Source organism: Chrysemys picta, chromosome 17 (assembly GCF_011386835.1).
Source record: "Chrysemys picta bellii isolate R12L10 chromosome 17, ASM1138683v2, whole genome shotgun sequence".
NCBI lineage: Eukaryota > Metazoa > Chordata > Testudines > Emydidae > Chrysemys > Chrysemys picta.
This window is the reverse complement of record NC_088807.1, coordinates 2,322,273-2,349,910: the sequence shown is the minus strand read 5'-3', so window position 1 is coordinate 2,349,910 and position 27,638 is coordinate 2,322,273. Positions and strand designations below refer to the sequence as shown.

The 27,638-nt window shown below is 42.3% G+C and overlaps 1 protein-coding gene across 5 annotated transcripts in view; it reads right to left on the bottom strand.

Annotated features, from left to right (window-relative positions):
- The window catches only part of ZNF541 (zinc finger protein 541), a 43,536-nt gene that overhangs the window by 3,631 nt on the left and 12,267 nt on the right, over positions 1-27,638 (bottom strand). For 4 of the 5 annotated variants that reach the window (XM_024111552.3, XM_065571861.1, XM_065571859.1 and 1 more), the window contains exons 5-14: positions 26,309-26,367; positions 22,992-23,151; positions 22,186-22,353; positions 20,777-21,113; positions 19,660-19,723; positions 16,135-16,277; positions 15,522-15,625; positions 12,367-12,442; positions 11,712-11,800; positions 4,013-4,096 (exon numbers count right to left, since the gene is read on the bottom strand). In XM_024111552.3, the coding sequence (XP_023967320.2) occupies positions 4,013-4,096; positions 11,712-11,800; positions 12,367-12,442; positions 15,522-15,625; positions 16,135-16,277; positions 19,660-19,723; positions 20,777-21,113; positions 22,186-22,353; positions 22,992-23,151; positions 26,309-26,367 (1,284 nt within the window). The remainder of the gene's footprint in view (positions 1-4,012; positions 4,097-11,711; positions 11,801-12,366; positions 12,443-15,521; positions 15,626-16,134; positions 16,278-19,659; positions 19,724-20,776; positions 21,114-22,185; positions 22,354-22,991; positions 23,152-26,308; positions 26,368-27,638) is intronic. The other variant, XM_065571860.1, reaches the window with a different exon arrangement.

Here is a 27,638-nt window from a genome sequence, read left to right as displayed (position 1 = left end):
ACCCAAGGCTGTGTTTCACTGGTTTAACATGGTAAACTGTGGACTTTCCAACAATCAGTAGACTAAGTTCAATTTGTTGACTTCTCTTTTGGAGTCCATGAGCACAATAATCACTTCATCCAGCTATTCATTTTAAACCATGCCTAGAGGGATCAACCCACGCCTACGGCCAGGTCATTTCCGCTCTGATCTGCCCTGTGGCATTCCGCGAAGGTGACAGGAGGAAACAATGCTGATTTCATTATTAATTTATTTCCCCTTGAGAATTTGTCCCCAGGATCCTGCTTCAGAGGAGGAAGCAAAATTGGGCTGAGAGATTGCTTTGAAAATATTTCCAGTGGGCAGTGGCTAGCGATTTCTCTGGCCTCAAAGAGGCCGAGTCTATTTGTCTCTCCTTCCCCACATGGCTTCTCAGGAAGGCACTGGCCTGCAGCTCAAGGATGGACTCCCCAGCAGCCTCTCTCTGTTGCATGGGATCCACATGGGCAAGATAGGTCTGTGTTTCTCCTGCAGGCCTCAGTCTGGGATATGAGATTGGATCCTCGGTGGACAGGAGTGAGGAAGCATTAAAGAGAAGGGCAGCAGGAGGAGGGAGCTGGGCCCAAAGGTCCCATATAGAGCTCTCTGGTGCTAGTAGCTTCTGTGCTGTGTCTGGTGCCCTCCATCTGTGACCCATGGGGAAGCGAGGGTGCAGCTGAGCTCGCCAGTCAGAGGCTTGGCTGCTGGTTCGGGCTATAGGAATTCAGAGGAACTCAGAGGTGATTTCACTTGGCACCGCACGAGCTCTCCAGAGAGATGCTCCAGAGAGATGCTTGATAAGTGGAGAAGCAAGAGACATGGACCCTTCCTCTGGCTTTTCTGGGCCTAACTCCCTTTCTGAAGCCTCCAGGGAACCAATGCCCCAGTGGGGGAAGTAGAGCTGAGACGGACAGTTTCTCCCCAAAATCCAATGCAGCCCTGGGACATGGCTGGGAATTACACAGACACATTATTAAGCCCAATTGTTGGTCTTAAAAATTTGAACTGAAGTTTGGAATTTCCCTCAGCAAAGCTGCAGCAGGGAGGCCAGGGGAGCCGCAGGCCAGAGGCGGGGGACAGAAAAAACTGGAGAGAACTTGAGGAGGTGAGCCATTGCCCTGCTGCCAGGGACTGGCAGGCTTGGTTCTGCCACCCAGTTGCAAGCAGGCTGAAGTGCTCATTGTAATGGATCTGTGGCCGTTAGCACCAAGAAGAATGGGCCTGATTCTTGTTTACATCAAAGGCTCTTTACACGGCTCTGAACTTTAAAGGGGCCATAGTGTAACTGAGAATCAGGCTCAATGGGACTTAAGCCTGTTTAAAGTTAAGCTTATGCTTAAGTGCCTTCCTGAACATCGACGGACGCAGACATGTACTTAAGGGTTTTCCTGACCTGGGGCCTAAAGTCTTGTCTACACTAATTTTTTTGCCACCGCTGCCTGTGACAGCCCAGCTCCACCAATGGTAACAATGGCAGGAGTGCTCGTGTATTCAAGGCACTGCCAGCCACCGACATTTTACGCATCATGTCATGTAAACCTGCTTTGAGCAGGGTCAGACAACAATGCCATACATGGAGCCCTGTCTATACTAGTGCTCCCACTGTTGCTAACGCCAGTAGAGCTGACCCTGTGATAGCAGCTGAGAAACTGATGTCAAAAAACCCTAGTTCAGACACCTCTAAAGTGCCCAGGCTGCCCGAGTACATCAAACCCAGAACAATGCTACCCTCCTCCTGACCTACAATTTAAAGGCCTGGTCCTGCAAGGCTTTGAGTGTCTTCTGCAAGGTTTAAAGAACACTTAATTCTCACTGAAGTCCATAGGAGGTGAAGGGGGCTCAGCATGGTGTAGGATTGGACCCTATAGCATTAAAATTTCCCGCCATTCAGTATCTCAGTGAAACCTTGTTTATCCAATGTGTCTCAGAGATATCAAAAACACTGATAAAAAAGGGGAGTGTGCAAGAGGAGCGCAACCGTGATTTGGATAAGGGAATTTTTCATTAGTTTGGTATGATTCTCACACACACACAAACACACACACCATCGGAGCCAAAAGGCATTGATGTCAAAGTGGGTCTTTGCATGGCTTCAAATGGCTCTGGATTAGGCCCACCATCCTGACCAGCTATCATGGTGATAGGTTAAGGTTAGTGGGCACAATTCTCTGCTGGTGCAAACTGGCAGAGCTCCACTGAGTTCAAAGGAACTGCGCTAATCTACACCAACAAAGAATATGACGCCAAGTCTTCTGTTGCCTGCTTCAACAGGATAAAGGAACCATTTCTGTATTTAATATTTAGAGTTTTAGGATTCCATAGGCTCCATATGACCCTTCAGATTATCATTTGCTTGGTGTGAAGATACTATAGTTTAATCATTCCCACAGAATCTCGTTTTCTGCTGCTATCTTGCTTCTAGGGCTGGTATTCATAAAGCATTGACACCAGTGCTGAAAGCATAAATTCCGTCTTACTTCCTTACTAAAGGCACAGGAACCAACTTAAAAGGAACTCTTGTTAAACAAATAGTCCTGTTAAAGACTACATTTTCCATGCACCAAGCTAACATACACACTCACACTGATGTGAATATATTTATAGCAAACATGAATTTGCCCAGTGAACTCTTTTGAACAGTGAATACCGAATAAAAAATAACTCCTGTAAATGAACTGGGAAAAAAAAAAGCACAGATCTAGTAAATGATTACAAGTTATGTGTGCTATATTAGGTGAAATTGTGTAGCCCAACTGTGTACGCACCATCGCGTAATCAGGCCTGCCAGGAGTGAGGCTGGTCCTTCACCTCCTATTACCGGGTCCTCAAGGAAGGGTGTGAGTATGTTAGGTTAAGGTACTTATAATAGAAATGTTGCCACCAGGAGTTTTGGAATTCTTTTACTGTTTTGCAGTTATAAGTTTCATTTCATTTCTTATTTTTATGTTAATGTCAATAAAGATTTTATCAGTTTGGTATTGTCCTCAGTGTACATGTTCTTGCCAATCACCCCGAGAGTCCTCTCCCGATATAGAACTCTCTGAGTTCTTGAACTCTGTAGTCTGAATTGGATAAGAACCTATAAATCTTCTGGTCGGATGCGATCAGTGGCAAGCCATAACAACTAACCCATCAAATTCAGGTCTGCAAAGTCCTCAAATGAAAAACCTGTTAAATGGCTATAGAGCTACAAAAATAATAAACATTTGGGGTCAGATTTTTAAGGATATTTAGGTACTTATTTGAATTTTCAAAAGCATCTAGGGACCTACTACCCATTGAAATTAATGGGTACAGGTGCTTTTGAAAATTAAAATAGGCACTTAAATACCTTTTAAAATCTGGCCCCTGGTGCACTGAAGCTATGTGCTCATCAAGTTTCTGCTGCAAAAATCTTTCTGATAAATCTTATTCCCCACTTGCTGCTGTGAAACAGTTCAGCGGTGCAAGGGCCCTGTGTCATGTACTTAGCAGTTGTTGTTGGGTTTTTTTTGCAGAATACTGGCACGTCAAAGATGGCACTGCCACATCAGCAACAAGTTTAATGCTGACAGCATTACTAACAAGGAGCTAGGGATTATTTTAGATGGTTAATTAGGAGCTAAGAGTAATCTTAATTTTCTTGTTTTAATTAGCAATGGTGTCATGTCAAGAGCAAATATTGTTACATAACTTCCCTGCGAGAGTAATGGGAAATGTTAGGCATGGTATAACATGCTAACTATTGAACAGGGTTTGTTTGAGATTTTTTTGCAATATTATTGGGTAGGTCTCTGCAAGTTAAACAAGGTAGCAACAAAATATTAAATAGGAAGGTGTTTCCTGGAGGGAGCTTGCTGCACACATGAACTCCACATCTCCTAAGGCAATGGAAGATCTTTAAATTAAAGAGCTGAATCTCAGACAGATTCCCCAAGCAGTCTTTTTCTACCTTTTCTTCTGTCTTTTCTACCTCATCCTTCTCTCTTCCGTGAACCTTTTTTCTATCACTTACTTTTGGTCGACTGAAGTCAAATTTTATTATTTTTTTCCAGATATAGTAATATTCAACACACTGGGACACATTCTTAGTCTGAATCTATTGGGAAAAAACAGAAGTAATCCACCATTAATATATCAGAAGTAATATAGTTATTTCTGCATAACACAATACAAAAACGGTGTCTGTGAGGGATTTTTTTCATTCCCACCAACAATGGGTGTTCAGAAATTAGGGGGGGGAGGGATAGCTCAGTGGTTTGAGCACTGACCTGCTAAACCCAGGACATGTTTGTAAAGTGCTCTGAGAGCCTTTAATACAATACAGCTGCGTAAGCAGTGGGCCCTGAGCTGGATTCTTCTCATTATAAAAGAGAGGAGGCTGCTGACACAGCATTCCCCTGGAAGGGCTCTGGGAGCAGTTTCCCACCTGGGTTGATTTGGTGACTTCCCTGGCAGGCTGAAAAAGGTGTGCGTTTGATAGGGGTTTTGGAGAAGGTTCAGAGTAAGCTTCCCAGAATGATGACTAGATGGAATGGATATTTGGTAAGTGGCTGGCTAAGTTCCTGTTTGAATAATTATTTTAATGCTGCTGGAATTTTCTTGTAATACTACTTATGCATTAGAGCAACCTGTGCCTTCTAAAGGCATCATTTTATTAGAAAGAAAGAAAGAAAGAAAGAATTAGTGTTTGAATTCTAATGCACAGAGGATTTGAAATATGAGAGACACTGTAAATTGGTTAAGCACAAAATTTGATTGTCCCTGATAAGGAATGCTTTTTAAAAATACAATAGTTAAACTCTTTATAGAAATCATATAAATCACAGACATGTAGGATGGGATGGGACCTCGCTAGGTCATCTAATCCAGTCCAATGCACTGAGGCTGGTAAGTATTATCTGGACCCTCCCTGACTGATGTTTGTGTAACCTGTTCTTAAAAACTTCAAATGACAGAGATTCCACAACCTCTCCAAGTAATTTGTTCCAGTGCTTAACTACCCTAACAGTAGGAATTTTTTCCTAATGTCTAACCTAAATCTCCTTTGCTGCCATTTAAGCCAATTACATCTTGTCATGTCCTCAGTGGATAAGGAAAACAATTGATCACCTACCTCATTACTACTTTAAGATAGTTATCAAGTCCCGCACAGTCTTCTCTTCTGCAGACTAAACAAACCCAGTTTTTTCAATCTTTCCTTGTAGGTCATGTTTTCTAGACCTTTAATCATTTTTGTTGCTCTCCTCTGGACTTCCTCTAATTTGTCCACATCATTCCTGGTATGTGCTGTTCAGAACTGGACAGAGTACTCCAGTTGAGGCCTTATCAGCATTGAGTAGAGCAGAATAATTACTTCTCGAGTCTTGTTTACAACACTCCTGCTAATACATTCCAGAATGCTGTTTGCTTTTTTTGCAACAGTATTATATTGTTGACTCTATTTAGTTTGTGATCCACTATAACCCGCAGATACTTTCCTGCAGTACTCCTTCCTAGGCAGTCATTTCCCATTTTGTATTTGTGCAATTGATTAATCCTTCCTAACTGCAGTACTTTGCATTTGTCTTTATTGAATTTCATCCTATTTATTTCAGACCATTTCTCCAGTTTGTCAAGATCATTTTGCTACTCCTATCCTCCAAAGGGCTTGCAACCCCTCCCGGCTTGGTATCATCTGCAAATTTTATAAGTGTACTCCCTGTGCCATTATCCAAATCATTTATGAAAATACTGAATAGAACCAGACCCAGGACAGATCCACAGATGTCAACTTTCCCCCTGCCCCCGCCCCAACTCCTCCCTTTCCCCGCCCCTGCTCTGCCCCCATTCCAATCCCTTCCCCAAAGTCCCCGCCCCGGCCCCACCTCTTCCCCGAGTGCGCCGCATTCCCCCTCTTCCCTCCCAGCGCTTGCCGCACGAAACAGCTGTTTCGTGGCTCAAGTGCTGGGAGCTAGGTGGGAAAAGCAGGCACATGGCGTGCTCAGGGGAGGAGGCGGAGCAGAGGCGGAAGTGAGCTGGGGCGGCAGGGCGGGGAGCTGCACCCACCAATTTTCCCCCCATGGCTGCTCCAGCCCAGGCGCCTATGGACAGATCCCTGTGCATCACGTAACGTGCAGTATGCAAGTCACGGTAACAGAATGCACATGGGAGAAGGGTGCCCTATTTCAAAGCACATCACTGCAAACACTACAGTGGTTTGCTGCAAACTGAGGGTGTAGCATTCTTGGAAGGTATCCCATGTTCCTTTGTTTTGCTGTTGAGCAGTGTGCATTCTGGGATTTTTCTCGCTGTGCATTGTGGGATGCATAGCGGAAACCAGATGAGTTCAAATTTTTCCAAAATCCCATGATTCATCTGTCTCTGCCCTGTGTTCCTTTGTGGGTGGGCTAGCATCAGTTCTGAATTGCTGTTAGCCAGAATGGACACATCAATGCTCCGCGCTGCTATCCTGGCAACCTCTAATAGGCAGAGGCTGGCTGCTTGTGTGCTCAGCAAACAAAACTGGATGAACTGGCTTTGGACTTTGTTTGCCTCAACACTGAGCAGATGATGTGGCAGCTGCAGCAGCTTCTCCAGCAGCAGGAGGGTCTTCAGTGGTGGGGAACTGGGAGGTGGATGAGAAAGAAAAGGAAGACACCTGGCAAGTGACAGAAAAGGACTGGTTCTTGGAGCAGTTTCACAGCATCTAGCGCTGTTTCTGGGCTCAGGAAACAAGCACAGATTGGTGGGAAAGGATTGTTCTGCACACCTGGGATGACCAGCAGTGACGAGAGAATTTCAGGTTGGGGAAGGCAGCCTTTTTGGAGATATGTGCTGAACTAACGATAGAGCTGCAGCGGCAGTGTACCAACATGTGATGCCCCATACTTGCGGATAAGCAGGTCACCAAGGCCATCTGGAAGCTGACCACCCCCAAATGCTACTGGTCCGCAGCTAATCAATTCAGTGTGGAGAGATCCACCATCAGGCTCATTATCATGCAGGTGTGTGATGCCATGGAAGAGGTACTATTGCACCGAGTAATAAAGCTTGGTAATGCTCAGGAGGTTATCGATGACTTTGTACATATGGGATCCCCAAACTGTAGTGGGGCAATTGATGGGATCTGTGTGCCTATTGTTTGCCCCTCACACCAGGGCTTGGTGCTGACAAACAGAAGGAGTGTCATGGAGAAATACCCCTAAGGGCTTGTTAACCACTCTGGCAGGTTTACAAACCTAAATGCCAGGTGGTTTGGAAGGGCCCACGATTCCAGGATCTTTCGGAACTCAGCTCTATTTAACTCAATGGAAAAAGGACTGTTTGCCCACAGAAACACTATGGACATTAATGGTGTGGATGTTACTCCAGTTATCTTGGGAGACTCAGCTAATCCTCTGCTTCCCTGGTTAATGAAGCCATTCACAGGCTGCTTGAACAGAAGGAAGGAACTATTTAACTACCACCACAGTAGTTACAGGATGACAGTGGAGTGTGCATTCGGCCGTCTGAAAGGGAGATGGCACTGTTTGTTGAATAGGTTGGAAGCAACAGAAAAAAGCATCCTAGAGATTACAGCAGCAAGTTGTATTTTGCACTATATTTGTGAGAAGAAGAACAGGAGGACTTGTGGCACCTTAGAGACTAACAAATTTATTAGAGCATAAGCTTTCGTGGACTATAGCCCACTTCTTCGGGTGAGAGTAAGGGAGAAAGCCTTAGTGATGGCTGGGAGGTTTAGGTGCAAAGACTTACTCAGCAGTTTGAGCAGTCAGGGAGGTATCCACTAGAAAACACAAATAGCCAGGCAATATTGTCTGGGATGCCTTTTGTTCTTATTTTAAGTCTCAGGCCTGAAATTGTGCAGCTGTATATCCAGCTGTTAACCCACGGGGGGCGGGAAAGTGTTGGAAGCTTTTCGTGCGTGCAGTGTTGTTTATGGGCAGCGGAAGTGCAACCCTGTGGCAATCCCTATTTAAACGGGTCTCTTTGCCTCCATGTGTATGTAAAAACCTAAGAATAAGTGCAAAGAATGATTTTCTATGTGAAATGAGCTGTCAACTCCTTATGAATGAAGTTTTCAAGGTTTTTATTATTTCACCTACTATGTAATAAACAGAAAATACATCTTGAAGTGAAATGGTAATGAAAAATGTTTTTAATTATGAAACAATATATTAAAACCCATTCTATTACCTAACTACAAAGAACCCTTTCTTTTAAATAGCAACAAAACAAAACAGCACAGCACAAACGGACAGGGCAAGACACAACACATGCAGCGCAGGGGCTTAAAGTCACAGGCAAGTATTTGCCTTTGCTCTAGCTCTTCTTCTTGTTCCTAGGACTTCTGGTATTGAGTGGCAAGGCTTGAAGTTACCGGGGCGATCGAGAGCTCAAAAGGGCCGGTGTCCCAGCTGGCACTGTTCTCAGATCCGTGAGCTTGCGTCTGTGAAGCGAATGGCCTATGGGAGCCCTGCTGTAGGAGTTAATGTGGTTCCCAGCAGGGGCTGCATAACATGGCTGGGTGTTGGCTTACAGTACTGCACTGCCAGCTGCCCTAAGAGTGACACGTGCTGCAGCAGGGCATTTCGGCTTTGTGTTGCCTCCAGGAGTTGCTTCTCCATCTCCCTGTCTTTTTCCATACTGGTTTTGTCCATGCCAATGAGATCCCAGGCAACTGCCATGCTGCCTTTGGCCACTGCAACCATCTCCCTGTAGAGCAGCTTGTCTGATTCTCTCTCCAGCCTCAAATGCTGCCTCCACCTCTCCGCTATTTTAAATGATGTGTGCGAATATTTCATCTTGAGTTTTCCGTTTTCTCTCCCACCGGTTAGCCAACTGCTCAGCCACTGGTAAAAGCCCTTCTCCTTGAGGGTCTGTCCAGTGCACATGCAATGGTTGTGGGAGTTAACAAATTCACAAGCAATTACTGTTCATATTCCAGTGAGGCTGTGATAGCATTTTTCTTATTTATGCATATCTGGCTTTCCCTCCCTGAAATTCTCCCATTCTCAGGAGAACCTCAGCCATGGTAAGTGGTGTGTGTAATGGCATTTTTGTCTGTGCAATATATGCTGTTTGACTGTGCCTTGGACGCCGGCCAGCAGGAGAGAGGGAGCTGAGGTTAGGAATGATGTTTCCAGTCTGGCTTTGGAGTTCTGCTGTGCCTTGGTGTTGCTTATATAGTGCTGTAAGGGAGAGTGGGTCGAATCTGGGGGTGAGCTGGATAGTAATACCCTCTACCTCCCCTTTAGGCTGTCCTGACTCTGGATGACCCGAGGCAGGTGACGAGGAGGCAGAGAATGGACTTACTCAAAAAGACAAAGGGCACACCAGTGAGATGCGCAGTCAAGTTATTCACCAAGATGGTCCCCCCAGAAGTGCTGCAGGAGCGAAAGGGAATCGCAAACTATACCAGGAATAGTGCAGCTTTTCCTCATAATCTACAAACAACAACTGAGCAATTTCTCACTCGTACATTTTGCTTTATCTCCCCTGTATGGGGAGACATGGTGAAAGAGCAGAGAAAAACTGATAGGGTTCTGCAATGATTGCCTGAAGCATTTGCTTTTACCAATCTAGCTCTATGTAAGCCTGTGAAAAGCTGTTAAGAGTTTTGCTATCCTCACAGCAAAGCTTTTTTACTGTAAGAATGTGTGTTACAAGGCATTTATACCTCAGCAGGGAATTGTACTCTTTGTAGCTTTATGGGCATGCAATGTGCATGTCTACCCCATACAAAGTGAAAACGCTAACCAACTGCGTTTCCTGTAACCACTGTCTCAATTAACTTTTGCAATTTGGACAAAAGAATGTTTTCATTATTTGATTCTGTCGTGGGAGGTGGGTGGCGTGGAGGCTGAAGCTGCACCATGCTGTCAATCACCATTTTGAGCTGGAGAATGGGGTTGGGGGGGGGGGGTTGCTGGTATGGACAGCTGAGGGATGGGCATGTACCTTCCACAGCATGGGCCTGAAAATGGTTGGTAGTCGGGGTTTCAGCATGAGATAAGAGATCAACTGCCCAGCCGGAGTCACCGCCATTTTGGTAAGGCATGTGGGGGAGGGTAGATAGCATGGGCCAATGGAGGGAGCAGGGATCTGGGACTCACATCCACCTCCAATGGCTGCAGCCATGGGGCACCCAGAACAGAAGCTGGCACAGCAGTATAGCTTAACAATACTACATTAAAACATATATATTAAATTATTAGTAATTTTTAAAAACCATACATGCAAGCTTCCCTCCATAGGATCAACCTCCTCATCCCGGTCTGGTGGCAGCAAGGCATGATTCAGGCTTGCTTTCTATCTGGCTGGCATCAGGGTGTGAGTCTTGAAGGGACCCTGGCTTTCCAGGGAGATCTCTTCACTGGCCTCCTCATGTTCATTTTCCGATGACTCTTGTTGATCTTGCCAGTCATCCTCGGAGAGGGGTGGGAGGGAGAAAGCAGGCGGCAGCATCCACAGACTGCATGAGTTGGGTGGTCATGTAGTTATGTAAAATCCTGTCCAGCGCCTCAAAAACTGGACAAGTTACATGTCCCTTGCCAGACTTTTTCCTTTATTGGGCCAACTTTTGTTGGTGAGAGAGACAAGCTTTCGAGCTGACACAAAGCTCTTCTAAGCTGGTATCTCTCACCAACAGAAGTTGTTCAATAAAAGATATTGCCTCACTCACCTTGTCTCTCTAATATCCTGGGATTAACATGGCTATAACACTGCATATAACAGATATCTTCCTGTCAACTCTCGTTTTAGCATAGGTCCTCCTGACCTGTTTGCTCTTTATCTGGTACTTTTTGTCATCACGGTCATGGCCTAGCAATGTCGACAAGATCTTTATTCTGGTGGCTGCCCATATGAGCTTCCTGCATTGATGCTTCTCCCCAGATGGCGATGAAGTGAGGTCTCAGTTCAGCTCCAAGCAACTGCTCGAGGCATGTTGTAAGGATTCTGGAGTATTATTGCAGCTACTGTGATACAGTGGAGTCGCATCATAGGTGCATTTAACTTACGCAATTTTAACTATACGCGCTCGGCAAAACAAAAACAAAAAGAGAAAAATAACAATTTAAATACTATACCTGTAGTGCGGGCGATTCCGCCCGCCATTCCACTCAATGAGCGTTTGACTATACGCGATTTTCGCCTTACGCGCTGACTTCAGAACCTAACCCCTGCGTAAGATATACTCAAATCCAGGTGCAAAAGGACAAAATCTGGCACCTTTCCAGTTTATAAACGGGAGGGAACATCTGACCCAACTGACCCCAGAGTTGGGGAGAGCACACAGGTAAACTGATAGGTCAATAATGGCCGCTTGTGTGGGATATCTGTTGGAAGACTGCCAAAGTAGTCAATATATCAGACAAACTCAAATTGCAGCAAAGTTATTTCACTTTGAAAAAGGACTTCAGAGTTCACGATAAACGCGTCCGTGTGCTATGTTGTGTGTACACAAGGATTTTCAAACCAGATTAATTTGACTTAATCCAGTTTAAATTACCTGTGTAGACAAGTCCTTAGCCTAGTCTCTTTGAACCCCTCAGACAAACAAATTTAATCTATAACTCTTTTCTTTTCATTTGCTTCTGATTCTTTTTGGGAAACATCAAAAACACTTCAGAAACATTTTAGCTTTGAGAAAGAGACTACAAATAACTCCTTTAATTAATTCTCGAAGGAGCTTTAGCAATCTGAAAAAACCCTCTGCCTAGAGGTCTTACCTTCTTCTGTATCAGGTAAAAATCTTTCTTATGTAGGCAAAAAGCCTTTTTAAACAACTGCTTCTCAATAGGTGTCCAAACATCTGAACCTAATGGTAATAAGATGCAAATTATTAGATCACATAGCATGCTTAATGGACCATCACACTTACAAAATTAAAACACTTGATTATTCATGTATACATTTTTCTCTCTCAGGGAAACTTAATTCCAAGCTACCAAAAACAGTAATCAGTACTATGTTAGAAAAGTCTGAAAAACTCAAATTACTACTGGCACAGGAAATACCACAGACTATAAAACATATGCACCATTGAAAAGAACACCACACAATAGCAAGCATCTGTCATTGCCATGTTTCAGCATACTTCTCCCATTGGGTGTCACTGCAGGGCAGTGCATGCTAAAGAGTCATGCTGTCACAAGGGAACCATGGAGCTGAACATAAAAAAACCAGTGTAAACAATATTAAAATTGACAAGGTGATCGCATTTTCTAGCACCACAGGGCAAGAATCTCTTGTTTATGGTTTTTAAAGTGCCTGTATTTTTTAAAGCAGAAAATTAAAGGCAAATCACAGTGTTATCCAATTATTGCATGTCTATTAGCATCCCAGTCCACTGGTCCCGAACTACAGGTTTTGTTTTTAATTTACCTGCATAACGATAGTCAGCAAGCGGGTGGGATGGAGCTTTCTGAGGTCCTCTAAACAGCAGCATCTCTAGGGCCTCCTGCAACAATTTAATCCACAAAGTAATCAGAGCCCTCAAAAGAGAAGCAGGGAGGTAAATTCTGCTCTCAGCTATGCTGATGTAAATCCACTGATTTTAGTGATTCATGCCAGCATCCCTGAGAGAAGAATTTGCTCATGTTGGCAATGCTAATGTAATATAATGCTCTCTAAGGGTCTGATCCAAATCCCACTGAAGTCCATGGGAGTCTTTCCACAGATTTCAATGGCTTTAGATCAGGCCTCAAGTGTTTTAAGAAAAAATACATATTGTGCAAACATCTTGTGCAGAAAAGTAGCAGCGTCCTGCCACATTAGAGTAGTTATTTGTTCTGTGCTTCAATCATTTTGTGCCACCTATGCCAGCGCATAGCAGTTACACTGCAACCATAAGACCACCCCCAGCCAGGGACACCCCAGGCTTCTGAGCCTTCTCTGCCTGGCACTAAGACAGACTACTCCCCCGCAGCAATCCCCGGCATAGAAAAAGTATCATGGGGCACACTGCAGGAAGGAGGATGTGGCCAGAGTGTTCCATAATAGCCACTGTGCCTGGGCCACAAATTAGCGCAAGCCCCAAGGCTGCTCTAACCTGTGCGTTAGGTGAACCAGTAAGCCCCGGGGGGACGCACTGCCTCCCTTCTCAGTCCTTGCAGTAGGCTCAGCGCTGGCTCAGAGATGACTTGCCCCTAAGCCAGTAGACCTTGGAGAGGTTTGCCATTGACTTCAATGGCAGCAGGACCAGATCCTGAGTGTGTTGGTTACCACAAGAGGGGGGACATGATAACGTGTCTCTTAAAATATGTAAAAAGCTGTTATAAAGAAGAGATCAAACATTCTCCATGTCCACTGACGGCAGGACAAGAAGTAACTGGCTTAGTTTACAGCTAAACAGATTTAGGTTAGATATTAGGAAAAACTTTAACTATAAAGATAGTTAAGCATCGGAACAGGTTACCAAGGGAGGTTGTTAAATTCCTGTCCTTGCAAGTTTTTAAGAACAGGTTAGATAAATACCTGCCAGGGATGGTCTAGGTATACTTAATCCTGCTTCAGCACAGGTAGATGGACTAGGTAGGTGACCTCTTGAGGTCTCTTCCAGCCCTACCTTTCTATAATTTTATGTAATCATAAACAAACAAGAGAAAATATATTGCTGCAGATCAAACAAATAATCCAGCGCTCTTCATATGGCTTCCCTCACAGATGGCATTGAGGCACTGACCAAAAAAAAGGCTTTGACGGTTTAACTTACACTGTCATACAAAGAGAGATTGTAAAGACTGGGACTGTTTACCTTGGAAAGGAGATGAATAAGAGGGGACATGATAAAAGTCTATAAAATAATAAATGGCATACAGAAGGTAGATCAAGAACTTCTGTTCTCTCTGTTTCACAACACAAGAACAAGGGGACAGTCAATTAAATTAAATAGTGGGAAATTCAAAACTGGTAAAAAAATACTTTTTCAAATATGAAATTAAACTGTGGAACTCACTGCCACAGGAAGTTGTTGAAACCAAGAATTTAACAAATTCAAAATGGAACTGGATATTTATATGGATAACAGGAATGTCCAGAGTTATAAAAAAAATTACAAAAATTTTGGAAGGGCTATTAAACCTTGTTCTTTAGGTCTTGAACCAATCTCTGACTCTTAAGAGACTAGGATGAGACCTATGTGGGAGGCAAATTATCCCACATCTTCTGATTGCAGGATTCTTACATGTTCCTCTAAAGCATCTGGTGCCGTTCACTGGCAGAGACAGTATACTGGACTATCTACCTTGGGTTTCATCCAGTCTGGTGAGTCTTAATTTTCAGAATGGGAATTGCATAACCTTTTTATTAAAATACATTTAAAACACTTTTAAAGTAACAAAATAATGTATAGCTAATTAATATACCAAAAAATGTAATCTTATGAACCAATGCCAGACAGGCTTAAGTGTAATGATAACAAATATATTGTTAATCCCTGTCAGGGATACAACTGAGCGCAATTTTAGGTTAATTTGAAAATGGCATGGCAGAGGCTCCTGGCTACTAAAACTTGTATTCTCTATGCCCTTGAACTCTAAAAATGCAAGACTTGGCTTACAGATGTTCTTGAAAATGAGGAAAACAGTAATGCTCTTTATATTTCAGTTTTACACTTGAGCAGCGCAGCTCAAACTCTGTGACACAGAAGGTCATATTGACAACTTTCCAAGCATCTGAGTTTGGCATTTAATGTGCATAGAAATGTACATACAGAGTAAAAACTAAAATCCCCCTTCTCCGAATCATAATATCTACACTTGTCTCATTGGGGGGGGAGGGATAGCTCAGTGGTTTTAGCATGGATCTGCTAAACCCAGGGTTATGAGTTCAATTTTTGAGGGGGCCACTTAGGGATCTGGGGCAAAATCAGTACTTGGTCCTGCTAGTGAAGGCAGGGGGCTGGACTCACTGACCTTTCAGGGTCCCTTCCAGCTCTATGAGATAGGTATATCTCCATATATAATCCTAGTGTTTAAGAGTCTGCAGAGCACTTAAGCTCATGTGTAAATTCATCCCTGTCCAGGAAAGCACATAAATACAATCCCATTGACTTCAACAGAGCTTAAGTACAACCTTAAAGTTAAACACATTAATATGTTTTCTTTCAATAGGTATGCGTTCCTGAATCAGACAGGAACAGAAATGACTTGTTAGTTGAACTGCAGTGAAAACCCAAAACAATATTCACTAAGCTATTACAGTAGAATAGCAAATTTGGAGGGCTGACCCTGCATCCCCTGAAGTCAATGGGAGGTTAACACTATTTCCCATGGAAACAGTGATAAATCTTTCTTGATGGCCTGTTAGATATGGAGGCACCACCAGTGGTGTTTAATAATGCTAAGATACAGAAATTCAGACAGTAACAATAGGATTTGGTAGGCTGCATTTAAGTTTAGAGACACTGGGTCAAATTCTACTCTTAGTTACAAGTGGTATAAGCCTGGACAAAATGGAATTACTTCAAAATCACACCAGTTTTAACTAAGAACAGAACTTGTCCAGTTATTACCTATGACTAAATAACTAGCTCTTACCAGAATATTGCCTTGTGCTTCATGCAGACAATGCAGGGCTAGTTCTAGATTGGTCCCTCCCCCTGGCATCACACTGGAGCAGGCCACATTTAATAGTCCTGTTACTGCAACCACAATCAAAAAGCAGAGTCAAGTTCCGTGATGGAGGTAGGAAAAGTGCATGAGAATATTACTTTAAGGAAAAAAGAACAATTGCGATACTCAAATGGGCCGCCAGTAAAACACAGAAAGAATGGCGAAATGTCTTGTCTCTGTTTTAAACATGGCTGTCTCACTGATAAACCAGTGTACTTAAGCAAAACATCTCCTCTTTCAAAGTCACTGTAGATTAATGGAGACTAATGGAGATGTTTGTGGCTATTTGTGACGAGATGCCATTGGGAGCATAACGGTTGTCTAATTTGTTTATTGCTTTAGCTCTCCCAAAACTAAGCAAATCACTTCCCTGTAATGCAACTGTGTTGAGAAGGAGGTCAAGAAAATTAACATTTTCCACAGCACAATGCAATTAATAAAGGAGAGGATTAAAAAAGAACACAAGGTTGCAATGACAGCAAAACAATTTCTAATCATAAAATCTTGGGATAGTCTTGGGATAACATTTTTAAGACACCTCTGTCCTGTGTATCCTGGTTGGTTGCGATGTCTCCCCAGGGTTTCCACACTAACGATGCTGCATGTTCATCGTTTTCTAAAAATGCTCTATCCTGGAGGTTTGGTATCTCTGCTTGAAACCGGTTTCCAATGTTAATGTGTCTAAAATAATAAAAAGTGGCGGATGAGGGAAAATGAATTGGGAACAAATATAACTCAATAATTAAGCAGATACACACAAACACACATAGAGCAATACAGCATTTCAGAGGATAAAGATGAACAAGATGCAGTGTAATAAATATGTCATTTATGCTGCGCACAAATGCCTCTGCAAACCATAGCTAGTGCACCTTATCCGTCCCCAAGTAAACAGGAAGAGACAATGGATATGTCTACAATGCCGGCAGGAGTGAGCTTCCCAGCCCAGGTTGACAGACTTGGGCTAGCAGCGTTTGTGGTAGCAGTATAAAAATTGCTGTGTAGACTGTGCTTTAAATTTGCAGCTCAATCTGGAGGGGGTTGGCTTCAGAGTCCCCTGTTCCAGCCCATTCCAAGTGTTATCTACACACCTATTTTTAGAGCGCTAGCGTGAGCCCTGCTAGCCTGATGCTGTTGACCTGGACCAGGAAGCTGTCTATACACAATAAAGGCTTGATGTACTGCTGCATTACTCCAGTTTCATGTCAATGTAACTTCATCTAAAGCAATGGCATTACACCGGTATAAAATTGGAGTAACCCAGCAGTGCATCAGGCCCTGAGCAAGTACAAAATTAAAAGTAGGTCACTAACCGTGAATTTCAGCTCTTCAGTGGCTTGTATGAAACGTAATTGATTACAACTAGGCAGGTACCCACATCACAAAAGCTACTATCAGAACAGGTGTCCTTGTTGGAAAACTCAGCATTGAGGCCAAGAAGTGAATGAGCCAAGGAGACTGAACACCTTATACCTACTGGGAGTACCTCTGCAGGCAAAGGTAAGTTGAAGCATATTGGCAGGACAGGAAAGGAAAGCCTGAACTGAGGTGCCAGCACTATCAACTGTCTGGGAAAGCCACAACTTCAGTTCTCCTGCTGCCAGTCTTGAAATTCTGAGCTGGTATTTTATATATAAGAACAAAACAGTTCAGAGCTGTAGATCATTCCCAGTGAGAGACATAGCGATAGGCTTAATATCTTACCCTTGCCTGGATCAAAGAAGGCTTAGAACAGATGTGTAGTCTCAGCTGATGGCCCCACAATGAGCATTCAGTGTAACGTGTATGGTTCAAGTATTCTGTGTGCCTAAACTGCATGTAAAACTGCCTTTACGTACAGTTCTTGCTCTTGTAAATGGCATGAAACTCTTCAATGGGTTGTCTTATTGCAGGATAATCCTGTTATAGATTATCTTGTTACTACGTATATTTAACCCACATGGTGCAATCTTGTTAACAATGCCCCCTTCTGGATATGTTATCCAGATCTTAGCTTTTCATTAGATGCCAAGCTACACAACACTGCTATATTCACTGCAAACAGAATTAGTCGTCTTTGATAAATCTTACTTCATTATTCCACAACTACTGTAGCACTGTCACTCTGTCTGTCCATGTTACGCATCCAATGACAATCAGAGAAGACTCTATCCTTCCTTAGATAATCAGAGCCCAAACAAAAGGAATGTAATACCTATATAGTCCCTGTTCACCTTTTTTATTTAACAAGAACCACAATATCACTCACACTATTAAATTCACTCCATACTAGTAAAATATTTAAAATTGCTAGCCAAGTATTTTAAGTATCACCATCTGTCACCGCTGTTGACAAAAATACAGTTCACTGAATTACAGCTGTTAAGGATGGACATTTATGTGGGTAATAAGAATACTCAGAGTTATAATAGTAAGGATTTTTTAAAAAGACAAGGGTTTCAGAAGTGCTGTAAGCTCTCCTGCTTCAGGACATAAGCCAATCTCTAACTAATGGGGAATCAGGAAAAATCTTTCCCTGGTGTCAGGTTATGCATTAACTGCACGGTTCTTACACCTTCCTCTGAAGCATCTGGAATTGGCCATTGTCAAAGAAATACTAATAGACATGTAAAGTGAGAGGCAGTGGGTGAAATTAACAATGGATAACAAGAAAGGTGGCTATGACAGATGACAGAGCAGAATATCTAAACAGCCTAAGAAAAAATTAAAAGACAGAGCAATCTTTATTTATTATGCTAGCCTCACGCATAATCCAGTCAACGTTTAATGGGGATAGCACTGGATATTTTGTTGCAACTTCATTTTGGCCAGCGTCTGACATTATCTGGCCAAAAATACTATTAATCCGGCCAATGATGCAAGACCGTGAGAGAACCAGCCAAATGACGGATTTGTGTGCGGGTGAAGGAGGAGAGAGGTGGATAATGTTATTTTAAAAGGCCTTTAAAACATTGTAGTTGCAACACCCAAGATTCTCAGTCTCCTAAAATTGTATTTTTCCCCACTATTAACATATTTCAAGTTCCTTTCTTAATGGGGAGTGTAGAAAAAAAGGGATGCATCAGATAGAATGACTTGACCAAACATTAGGAATAACACTGTTTAAATCGATGCAGTAACACTCAGTATTTATACAGTTCCTTTGCTCCAAACATTGAGTGCTTTACAACCATTTAATTAAGGATCACAACACAAATGTGAAGCAGATTTGTGTTACTATTCCTATTCGAGGATCAATAAACTGAAGCACAGAAAGAGGAAGTGACATTTAAGCATGGTAAGAACAGCATGGTATAGTGATTAAAGCATAAGAGCATACTTCCAAATGAGAATATTTTCTTTATTAGAATACTAATACTAACATAACTTATATGGCTGTTGTGAAGTTTTATTCATTCATGTTTGTAAAGCACTTTTAGATCCTCAGATGGAATGGTCTAGTGAAGTGCAAAGTAGGGCCCAATTCAGCACGGTACTTAAGAATGTGCGTAACGCTAAGCATATGAGTAGTTCCACTGAAGTCAATGGGTCTGCTCATGTGCTTAAAGTCAGGCATGTGCTGAAGTGGTGCCTGAACTTGACAGCAAATTAGTGTCCGAGTCAAGAACTGAGCCCAGCAAACTACTCCTAGATCCTTCTTTAACCCCTGAACAACACTCCATGCATTTAAAAGCACTGCTTTCCATTTCATATGTTCATGAATTCCATTCTCTCTTGCCCCTGGGATTGTGCTGCCCGCTGACAATTCAGAGTCGAAATAATAACTTTGGGTCTATGGAATTACAGAAAACCCACAGCCTCAAATGCAAATATTTTGCCTATGACTAGCTTGTACGGTGGGATCTGTCTTGCATTCAAACTTTCTCACTTCTTGCCTCAGGCCAATGGGCCAGCTAGTCCAGTTATCCCATCTTCTGCAGTAGCCAATGAAGGATACTGTAGAGGGAGGGAAATAGCTCTATTCTCATAATGATGTGTCCAGTCACTTGTTTAATGCTACAATACTGACTAATGGAGAAGCATGAAATTTTTTTATTAATTATTATTATTATGCTCCACTTACGGCTTTATGCTGATTTTGGTGTTATCTTTCACAAGAGAGAATCCAAAGTCTCCATCCATTCTGCCTAAAAAAATATAAATACATTGAAGATAAATGTACTCAGAAGACCCTTCCCCTTGGCTTACTTGTCATGCTCATCTAAAATGTCTTGGCAACTACTTTTGCCGCTATTTAATTCTTGGAATTCCCACTGACTTCAGTGGAACTATTCACATGACTATGTCTTCCAAGAACAGGCCCTCAATATGGAACATCCTCACACAATTTTTCAGTTTTTTTTTTTTGACCACTCATCACAAGCTCTCATCCCACAGACATAACAGGTCTTTATTTTGGAATCATAAACAAAATCTAAATACCATACAATATTAAACATAATATCTGGAGCCAAATTGTGGCAGGTATATTCCTCCTTTCAGAAACCAGAAGCCAATACAGGAAGGACAAGCTGGAAGATGTCTGCTCCTATTCTCCCGGGCTGTCTGTGACAGGAGTTGCAAACTCTTGGGCAGCGCTATGTACGCCCCTAACTCAGCAATGGCCCCTAAATATAACCCAACCACAGATTATACATGCTTTTAGAAGGAATAATCAGATCTTGGAGGAGGGAGAGCTGTGCACTGGGCTGCAGAGTTGGAAAATACAGGTGTACACGAATGCATATTTTACACTGTTTCGGAGTGAAGGTGTGTGTACCACTGTTATAGGATTGGTAGAATTTGGCACCAGGAATGGAAACATATATAATGACTGAACTTTGATGCCTCTATACTAGTATTTGTACATGTTGGTGTAACTGCCAAATGCTTTTAATGCTTAGACCAACACAACAGAAAAGTAGTGCAAGAAAGTTAGTGGAGCAGTTTTCATTCTTAACTTACATTGCTGGACATACAGGTCCAGATTTTCCATTGATCTTTACATTGTGTCACAGACACCAATGCAAAAGTGTGGGCCTTTCTAATTTAGTACCAATTACACCCATTTTGCATTGTAGTAAATGTCTGCACAAAGGTCAGGGCAACAGACAATCTGGGCCCATACAGCTAAAGATAGCAAACTGGATTTCTTTCTATTATTATTATTAGCTGAATGTGAACACTGTGGTTTTTATTACCTAGAATGGTACTGTACAGCTTGTTGGGACCAGCATTAGTAGAGGAAGAACAAAGAGTGCTGAAATAAAGCCCTGATCCCTCCCGTATTGGGCTGAGCATAGGAGGCGGGGTATATGGAGAGTTTTGGAATAAGTCTCTCAGGAGGTGGTCAACCATGTAGACAGGTGATCGAAGATTACTCTCATGGCATCCTCCCATCATGGCTGGCTGCATCTCAGCACACAAGGAAGGTGGAGGTGGGATAAAGAGCGATTTGGGACGAGTCTGCCTCTTCCTCTTTTTTGGGGGCAAACTTTTCCTGAGGTCCTTCTCATCCTGGCTTTCCTTTTCATTAACCTGAGGAGACATTTCATTTGGAATTTTAATTGCCACAGGAACAAGGATAACAAGTGTGAGTCTCCGGCATTTAAGATGTGTGGCTTATGACCAACATGAGGCACTTAATATCATTTAACAGAAGAGAAAGCTTGAAATTACATGGAACTCGTGTCATTTGCATGTTTGGGGTTTTTCTAGAATCTCACTTTTGTGATTCATCATTTATGGGACTAATAATTAACAGCAAACATCAAGATTTATGAGCAGAATTAAAGAAAGGACCCTCTTTTGCAGCCCTTACTCATGCAAGTAGTCCCATTTAAGTCAACGGGCACATGAGCAAGGAATGTAAATTAGAGCCCTATGTAAGAGTCCTTGTAATCGTGTAGCGTTGAGAGAGTTATCATTGTGAATCCTTCCTAAAGAGTTCAGATATATTCTAATTTGCTTTAAACCAAATAATTATCCTACACAATAATCAAATTCACCGACTAGTGCTAATAGCAAAGTAAGTCTGTGAAATGCTTTCCTAATAATTTTTCTAGGAAAGCCTATTTGCTAACTTCTTAGTTAAAATATTCACTTGCTACTGGTGACAAAGAATTACCAGAGAAGGCAATTACTAGCAAGATGCATAGAACAAATTACTTTTTTTCAAATCTAACAAATTAAATAAACTCAGTTCAATGTTGCCTTAACTGTGTAATTCCAAATATTTATTTTTTTCACAAAACCAAAAGCCGAAAACAAGGCTTACATCATAATTCAGACATTTCTCACAATCTTCAAATGTTATGCAACTCAAAGTGGTTTACTGGATTAACATATTGATATATTTCCAATTGATTAATTTCATAGGTCCAGATGAACCCCTTACGTTGAAGTGAAATCCATTGCTGTATAGAAAACCACCAGGGAAGTGCCACTTAAGTTCTATTTTAGGGGTTTATGTAGGACCTAAGTGGTGCATAGGCTTTTTGCTAACCCTCTGAGCACGGATGGATTTAACATACTGGTGAACAATTGCTCACAGAAGTTGTCCCATTAAAGTCAATGTATACCATATAGAAGAACACAAATCACAACCCACTTTGTTCCTGGTCTGTTGGTTTATAGCTGTCACAGGTACGGAGACTGGGATCACAAGAGGTGCCAATGTTACTTCTTCTAAAGGTTTCTTAATTTCTGATGGCGTGTTTCCATCTCCTATTGGCTTGAGTGACAATTTCTGAGGGTTTAAGTTTTCTGCATTGTACACCTTAACACAAAAAATTCTAATAAATAATAATAATAGGCATATCTCATAGCATCTTTCATCTGAGGATCTCAAAGTGCTTTGCAAACAACGAATTCTCACAATATCCCTCTGCATTATATCACTATTATTATCACTATTTTATATAAGGAAAAAACTAAGACCCAATGATTTGAATGACTTTCTCCAAAGTAACGCAAGTTAGTGACAGAGCCAGGAATAGAACCCATAAGTAGCATTCCCTTATTCTAACCATTATGCTCCACTCCAAACTTAGCTCTCAAACCCTAAGACCGTGCTGCCACAGTAGACGCACTTTAAAAATTCTATCTTATAAAAAGAAAGTGACCATTTTCAGCGATATTTCATGTCGATATAGTAGAAAATTTTGTGGGAAACAGCACTCTTTTGAAACATTACAATTGTTTAAGGTTGCCTACTGAACAATAACCACTTGAAGGGTGTCTGATAGCTCCAGAATTCTAGATTCTATCCTATTATTCTTAATTTTCAATACAAAGGTTAAGTTGCTTCAAGACATTTTTATCCCCATAGGCCAGGAACAGGTTTTAAGAATCCTTGTGACTTTAATTCAAACTCCCATTAACTAACAAGCATTGAGGGATTCAATTTCCCTTTACCTGCTGTTCCATTTTCCCTGGTGGTGAATGCCATTGTTCACTTTGGAAACACATATGGCTGTTTAAACCTTTCTCAGTATAGAACAGCTGACCGCAGGTCTTGCAAACGAAACCACTTGCATATCTGTTCCCATCTGCAGGAACACCACTGGTGTTATTACTAAGCGTGGAAAGCAAGGTAAAAGGATGGAAAATTAACATTATTAAGCTGAACTACTGTGTACAATTTAGTCTCTACCAATATTAGGTGCATGCTTGCATTCCCTTCTTTAGATCTCATTTTATGTCTAGCTGGAAAAGAAGTCTCTACAGTTCATTTATCAGCAAACTATGTTAACCAGAGAAAAATCCCCACTGGGACATAAATCATCCATGTTAGAAAGATAGTTTTAAACAGGAGATGTAATGAAATGCCCTCTTGAGCATTTACATGAAATTGTACCTCTGTTACCAACTATGCAGAAATGCCTTTTCCAAAAACAGAAACACAAGGCGGGGGAGGTAATACCTTTTACTGGACCAACTTCTGTTGGTGACAGCGACAAGCTTTTGAGCTTACACAGAGCTCCACACCACTTCCTCTAAAAATGATGGCCTGCATTCAAAATCCTGCAGAGCATTTTCTTAAGCCATGCATTAAACATACCATATGGAATTTCTGTAATTTTGATGTTGCCATTGGAAAACATGTGTTACATGTGTGCTGTTTTTCCTTTTGTTTTTTTCCCCTAGTGCTGATGAATGGTGGTAGATTGACAGCTCTGGAGACTCGAGTCCTCTATCCACAATACTAACAAACCAAAGGCAGTTCATGCTTTCCAACACCAACACACCTACCACCCTAACGTGGAGGGACCACCTTAGGGGTGAGAATGAGAGATGAGTTCAGACCCTATGGTCCACTCAGTCCTTGGCTCCTCTCCTGGGGCTAGAAATGGAGGATGGGGAGAGAGAGAAGGAGACTACCTTGATGGGTGGGTGATTTTTTTTTTATGTGGACACTTGCTCACTATAAACTGTGACTTTCAGTCTTTACGGACCAGGAATGGATTCTTCAGATTAATTTCTTAACGATGGAAAAATTATTGGTATATCTATCATGGTTAGTGGCACTGTAGGAAAGGCAGCTGTTTGTGCAGTTTAAATGAAGAATCATGTTAAATTAATCTATGCCATGTCTACAGAAGAATTAAATCAGTGGGCCATATTCTGCTCTCAAGCTACACCTGTGCAACTTCATTGAATTCAACTGAATTTCACTAGATTGGACTGTAAGGTTGTGACCCAGGAACCTCCTGGTGCCAACTGGCAGAGAACCCCCAGGCTGCATAGGGATGTATAGGAATCCCCTGGGTCTGATGGTATGTGATACCAAAGAGTGGTATGTGAAGTCTCTATCAACAACCACTGATTATTAGTCACTCTATAATGTATGTATGAGTAATATTTAGGAAGTTACGTATGTGTACTGGAAATTATGTTCTTAAAGCCTTGAAGTTAAAAGCAGGTCACCAGGAGGTAACCAGCCTTGGATAGATTCTGTTTGGTCAGGGGACAGGAGATGCTTCTCTCTCTTTGTTTGGTCAAATGTGTATTGTGCACCGTGTCTCTCACACGGTAAGCCTATGTGCATGTGGAGCCAGATGCTAATTAAAAGATTGCAAGGTCAACAAGAGAGGGAGGCCATAGGGAAGAACAATAAGCAGGAGGGTGTCCTGTTTATGAATAAAGATCAAAGGACTGTTTGGATGTATCTGGGATTGCAAAGAGACACAGGGGATTTCTCCACTGAGGAAGCAAGAGGACAACATGACTTGTCTCATGAACAGAAGATTACAGCCAAGACTGGCTATAATACACTGGAAGGATTTTGAGTAAGCTTTTCCTGTATATGACATGATGTCTTGTTCGTTACGTTTAAGCTCTACAAAGCATGTTATGATTTTATTTTATATGTAGCCATTCCGATCTCTGTTCTTTGTTAAATAAACTACTTCTAGTTTTTACTATAAACATATCTAAGTGCTGAGTGTTGATCAGAGTGGCGATCCTGAGCTGTAACTGGTACACTGGGGTGTCCTCTTCCTTGGGGAGTAGAGGATCTATGAATTCTGTGTGTGTTCAATGGAACACTCCGAGAGTTGCTCAGAGAGTTCGGGGTTGAAGTGTGCCTATCATTAACCTGTAAAGAGAGGATGGGGCCTGTGGAAGCCTGAAGGAGGTGCTTGTGTCGCCTGAGGCTTGTGGTGTCAGGGAGCTGAGCCCTGGCAGGCACAGACAAGGCCTCCTAATGCTAAGGGCTGGTGGTAGCAAGGTGCCGCACAGCCCTGGGTACCACAGGAAGTGTCACAAAGGCTCAGACTTAAGCACGGGGGAGCACATTGCTGCATCACCCACGGAGGAACCCCAGGAATGAACTGTGACCCAAAGTCACAGTTACTCCCCTCCTTCCCCAGGGAGAAGTAGGCTCTGACACCCCCTTTCGGGGAACAGCTAACTTCCTCATGTAATAACTGATCAGCTCCACTGGCTGGCATATGGGAAGACAGACCATGGCTTACTTGAGGAGGGACTATCAGGAGTGCAGTCCCTGCTCTCTACACCAGCACCCAAGCAATGATGCAGGTAGGTTCTAAGCAGCTGAACAGAGGGAGGGAGAAGGGTATTTACTTCCCTATGCAACCACTGAGGACCGGGGCATAAACTTGCCCTAAATAAATTACTGGTTATAAAATTATCCATCTACTTTTAAAAATCCAGCTTTGGTATTTGACTCTCTGCCCCTACAATAAATTTCAAAGGCTGACTACTCATTGTGGATGAAACTCAGCACAAGACCCGTGCTCAACTTAAGACCCGGTGAAGCCCTTCTTGCCCAGAGGTGAATCTCTTTTAATTTTATTCTAAATTTGCCTTCCATTCCTTTCATTGTGAACCCTCATTCGTTATGGTAATGTGTGCAAAGAAAAGGACTGGTCAGTTTTTATCATCTTAATAACCTTAAATACCGCACTCAAATATCCCTCTGTCATACTTAAGTTAAGTTGCTATATGGCTTTCATGCTTGTGGGTTAGAAAGTAGTTTTATGAAAGCATTGTGGCTCTAATTCAAACACCTATTAATTAGCATAATCTCAGAGCTAGCCAAAAAGAAAAGGGATATGTAAAAATCCAACCCTAAGGGAACAGACAAATACATCATTCGGACTCTTACTGCTAACACACACACTTGAAGCCAAACCTAAAAGTACAAATAAAAATCTGTGTCGCATTATTTTATTTGAAGCTCTGTCAAGACTACAGTGTACCCTGCTTACCATCCAGCTGACAAGTTTTCTTCCCTCACTGCATTAGTAAGGCTGTAGATATTTCCACCCTGAGTTAAAAAAAAAATCAAAAACAGATGTTATACTGTCCATGATTGAAACTTACAATATAGTTATTCCATCCTGAAACAAGACATGGAACTTCTGAGTTGTTTCATTTGTAAAAATAACACTTTGCAGTTATATGGTTTAGAAACTTTCTTTACAGGATCCCAAAGCCCTTTACAAACATTAATGAATTTATCCTCATAACCCTTGTGTGCATATACAAATAACACACGAGTTCCAATCAACACCACTCTTATATCATAAGTTGCATATTTCCCATTACAGGACCCTCTAAAAGAGAGAGCAATCATCAGCACAGAGAAAATAACCTCCTGCAGAAGAATGCCAGAGAGGGAGGATCCTCTCCTCCTACATTCCAATCTCAATGCTTGGTGGCCACATGCAGGGATTTGGGGAGGGAAGCAAGATGCCCCATATAGACTTCAAGGAGTTAAGAGCTTCTGAGCCCCATGCAGGTTTCCTAGTGCTGGGATTCCTCTGGCCCAGCCAGCATCTCACCCCTCCCGCAGCAATGGCAGGCCCCAGAATACAGAGAGCCTTCTGCAAGGTTCCAGGGGGAAGGTGGGGAACAGTACCACAGAGGTGGTTCAGCACCTGCCTCCACAGTATGGAATAGGGGGGGATTCCTTGCACAAAGCGTCACCTCAGTGCATAGATGACAGGTGACCAAATGGCCTGCAAAAACAACAGCAGCTCGTGCAGAACCTGGACAAAAGCATGCATATGAACTTTCCATCAGAGTAGTGCATGAGGGTGAGATGTCATCAGACTGCATGGGGCAGGAAGTGCAACTAATAATCAACACAACAAAAATGACCCTCCACAAAACCTTGGAGACGCAGAACTCCTACTTATCCACAGAACACATACAGCATGGGCAGCACTATTGCAAGCAGCTTCCCTACTCCATTCCATCAACGTGCCTCATCTCTGACCTGAACGGACTATCTTTAAGGCTGAGAAGTTCATTATGTATAACTATTTAGCCCCTGATTTCTTTGCTGATGCAAGCAGCTAGGCACTAATTACTCCCAATTGAGAAAGTGATTTGTGCTATATGGACATCTGTCCATTATTGTACTGACTCATGTCATACAGCTCCCTGAACAGTCTGATGCTAGCAATGTTTTATTACTGACCAGAGCCCAAGTTGAACCAAGAACGTAGGTGAAAGGCTTTACTAAGCATCCCGTGAGACTTCATCTTGTTAAATCATTTTTACACCTCTGACACTGGATTAATTAGTTAATGT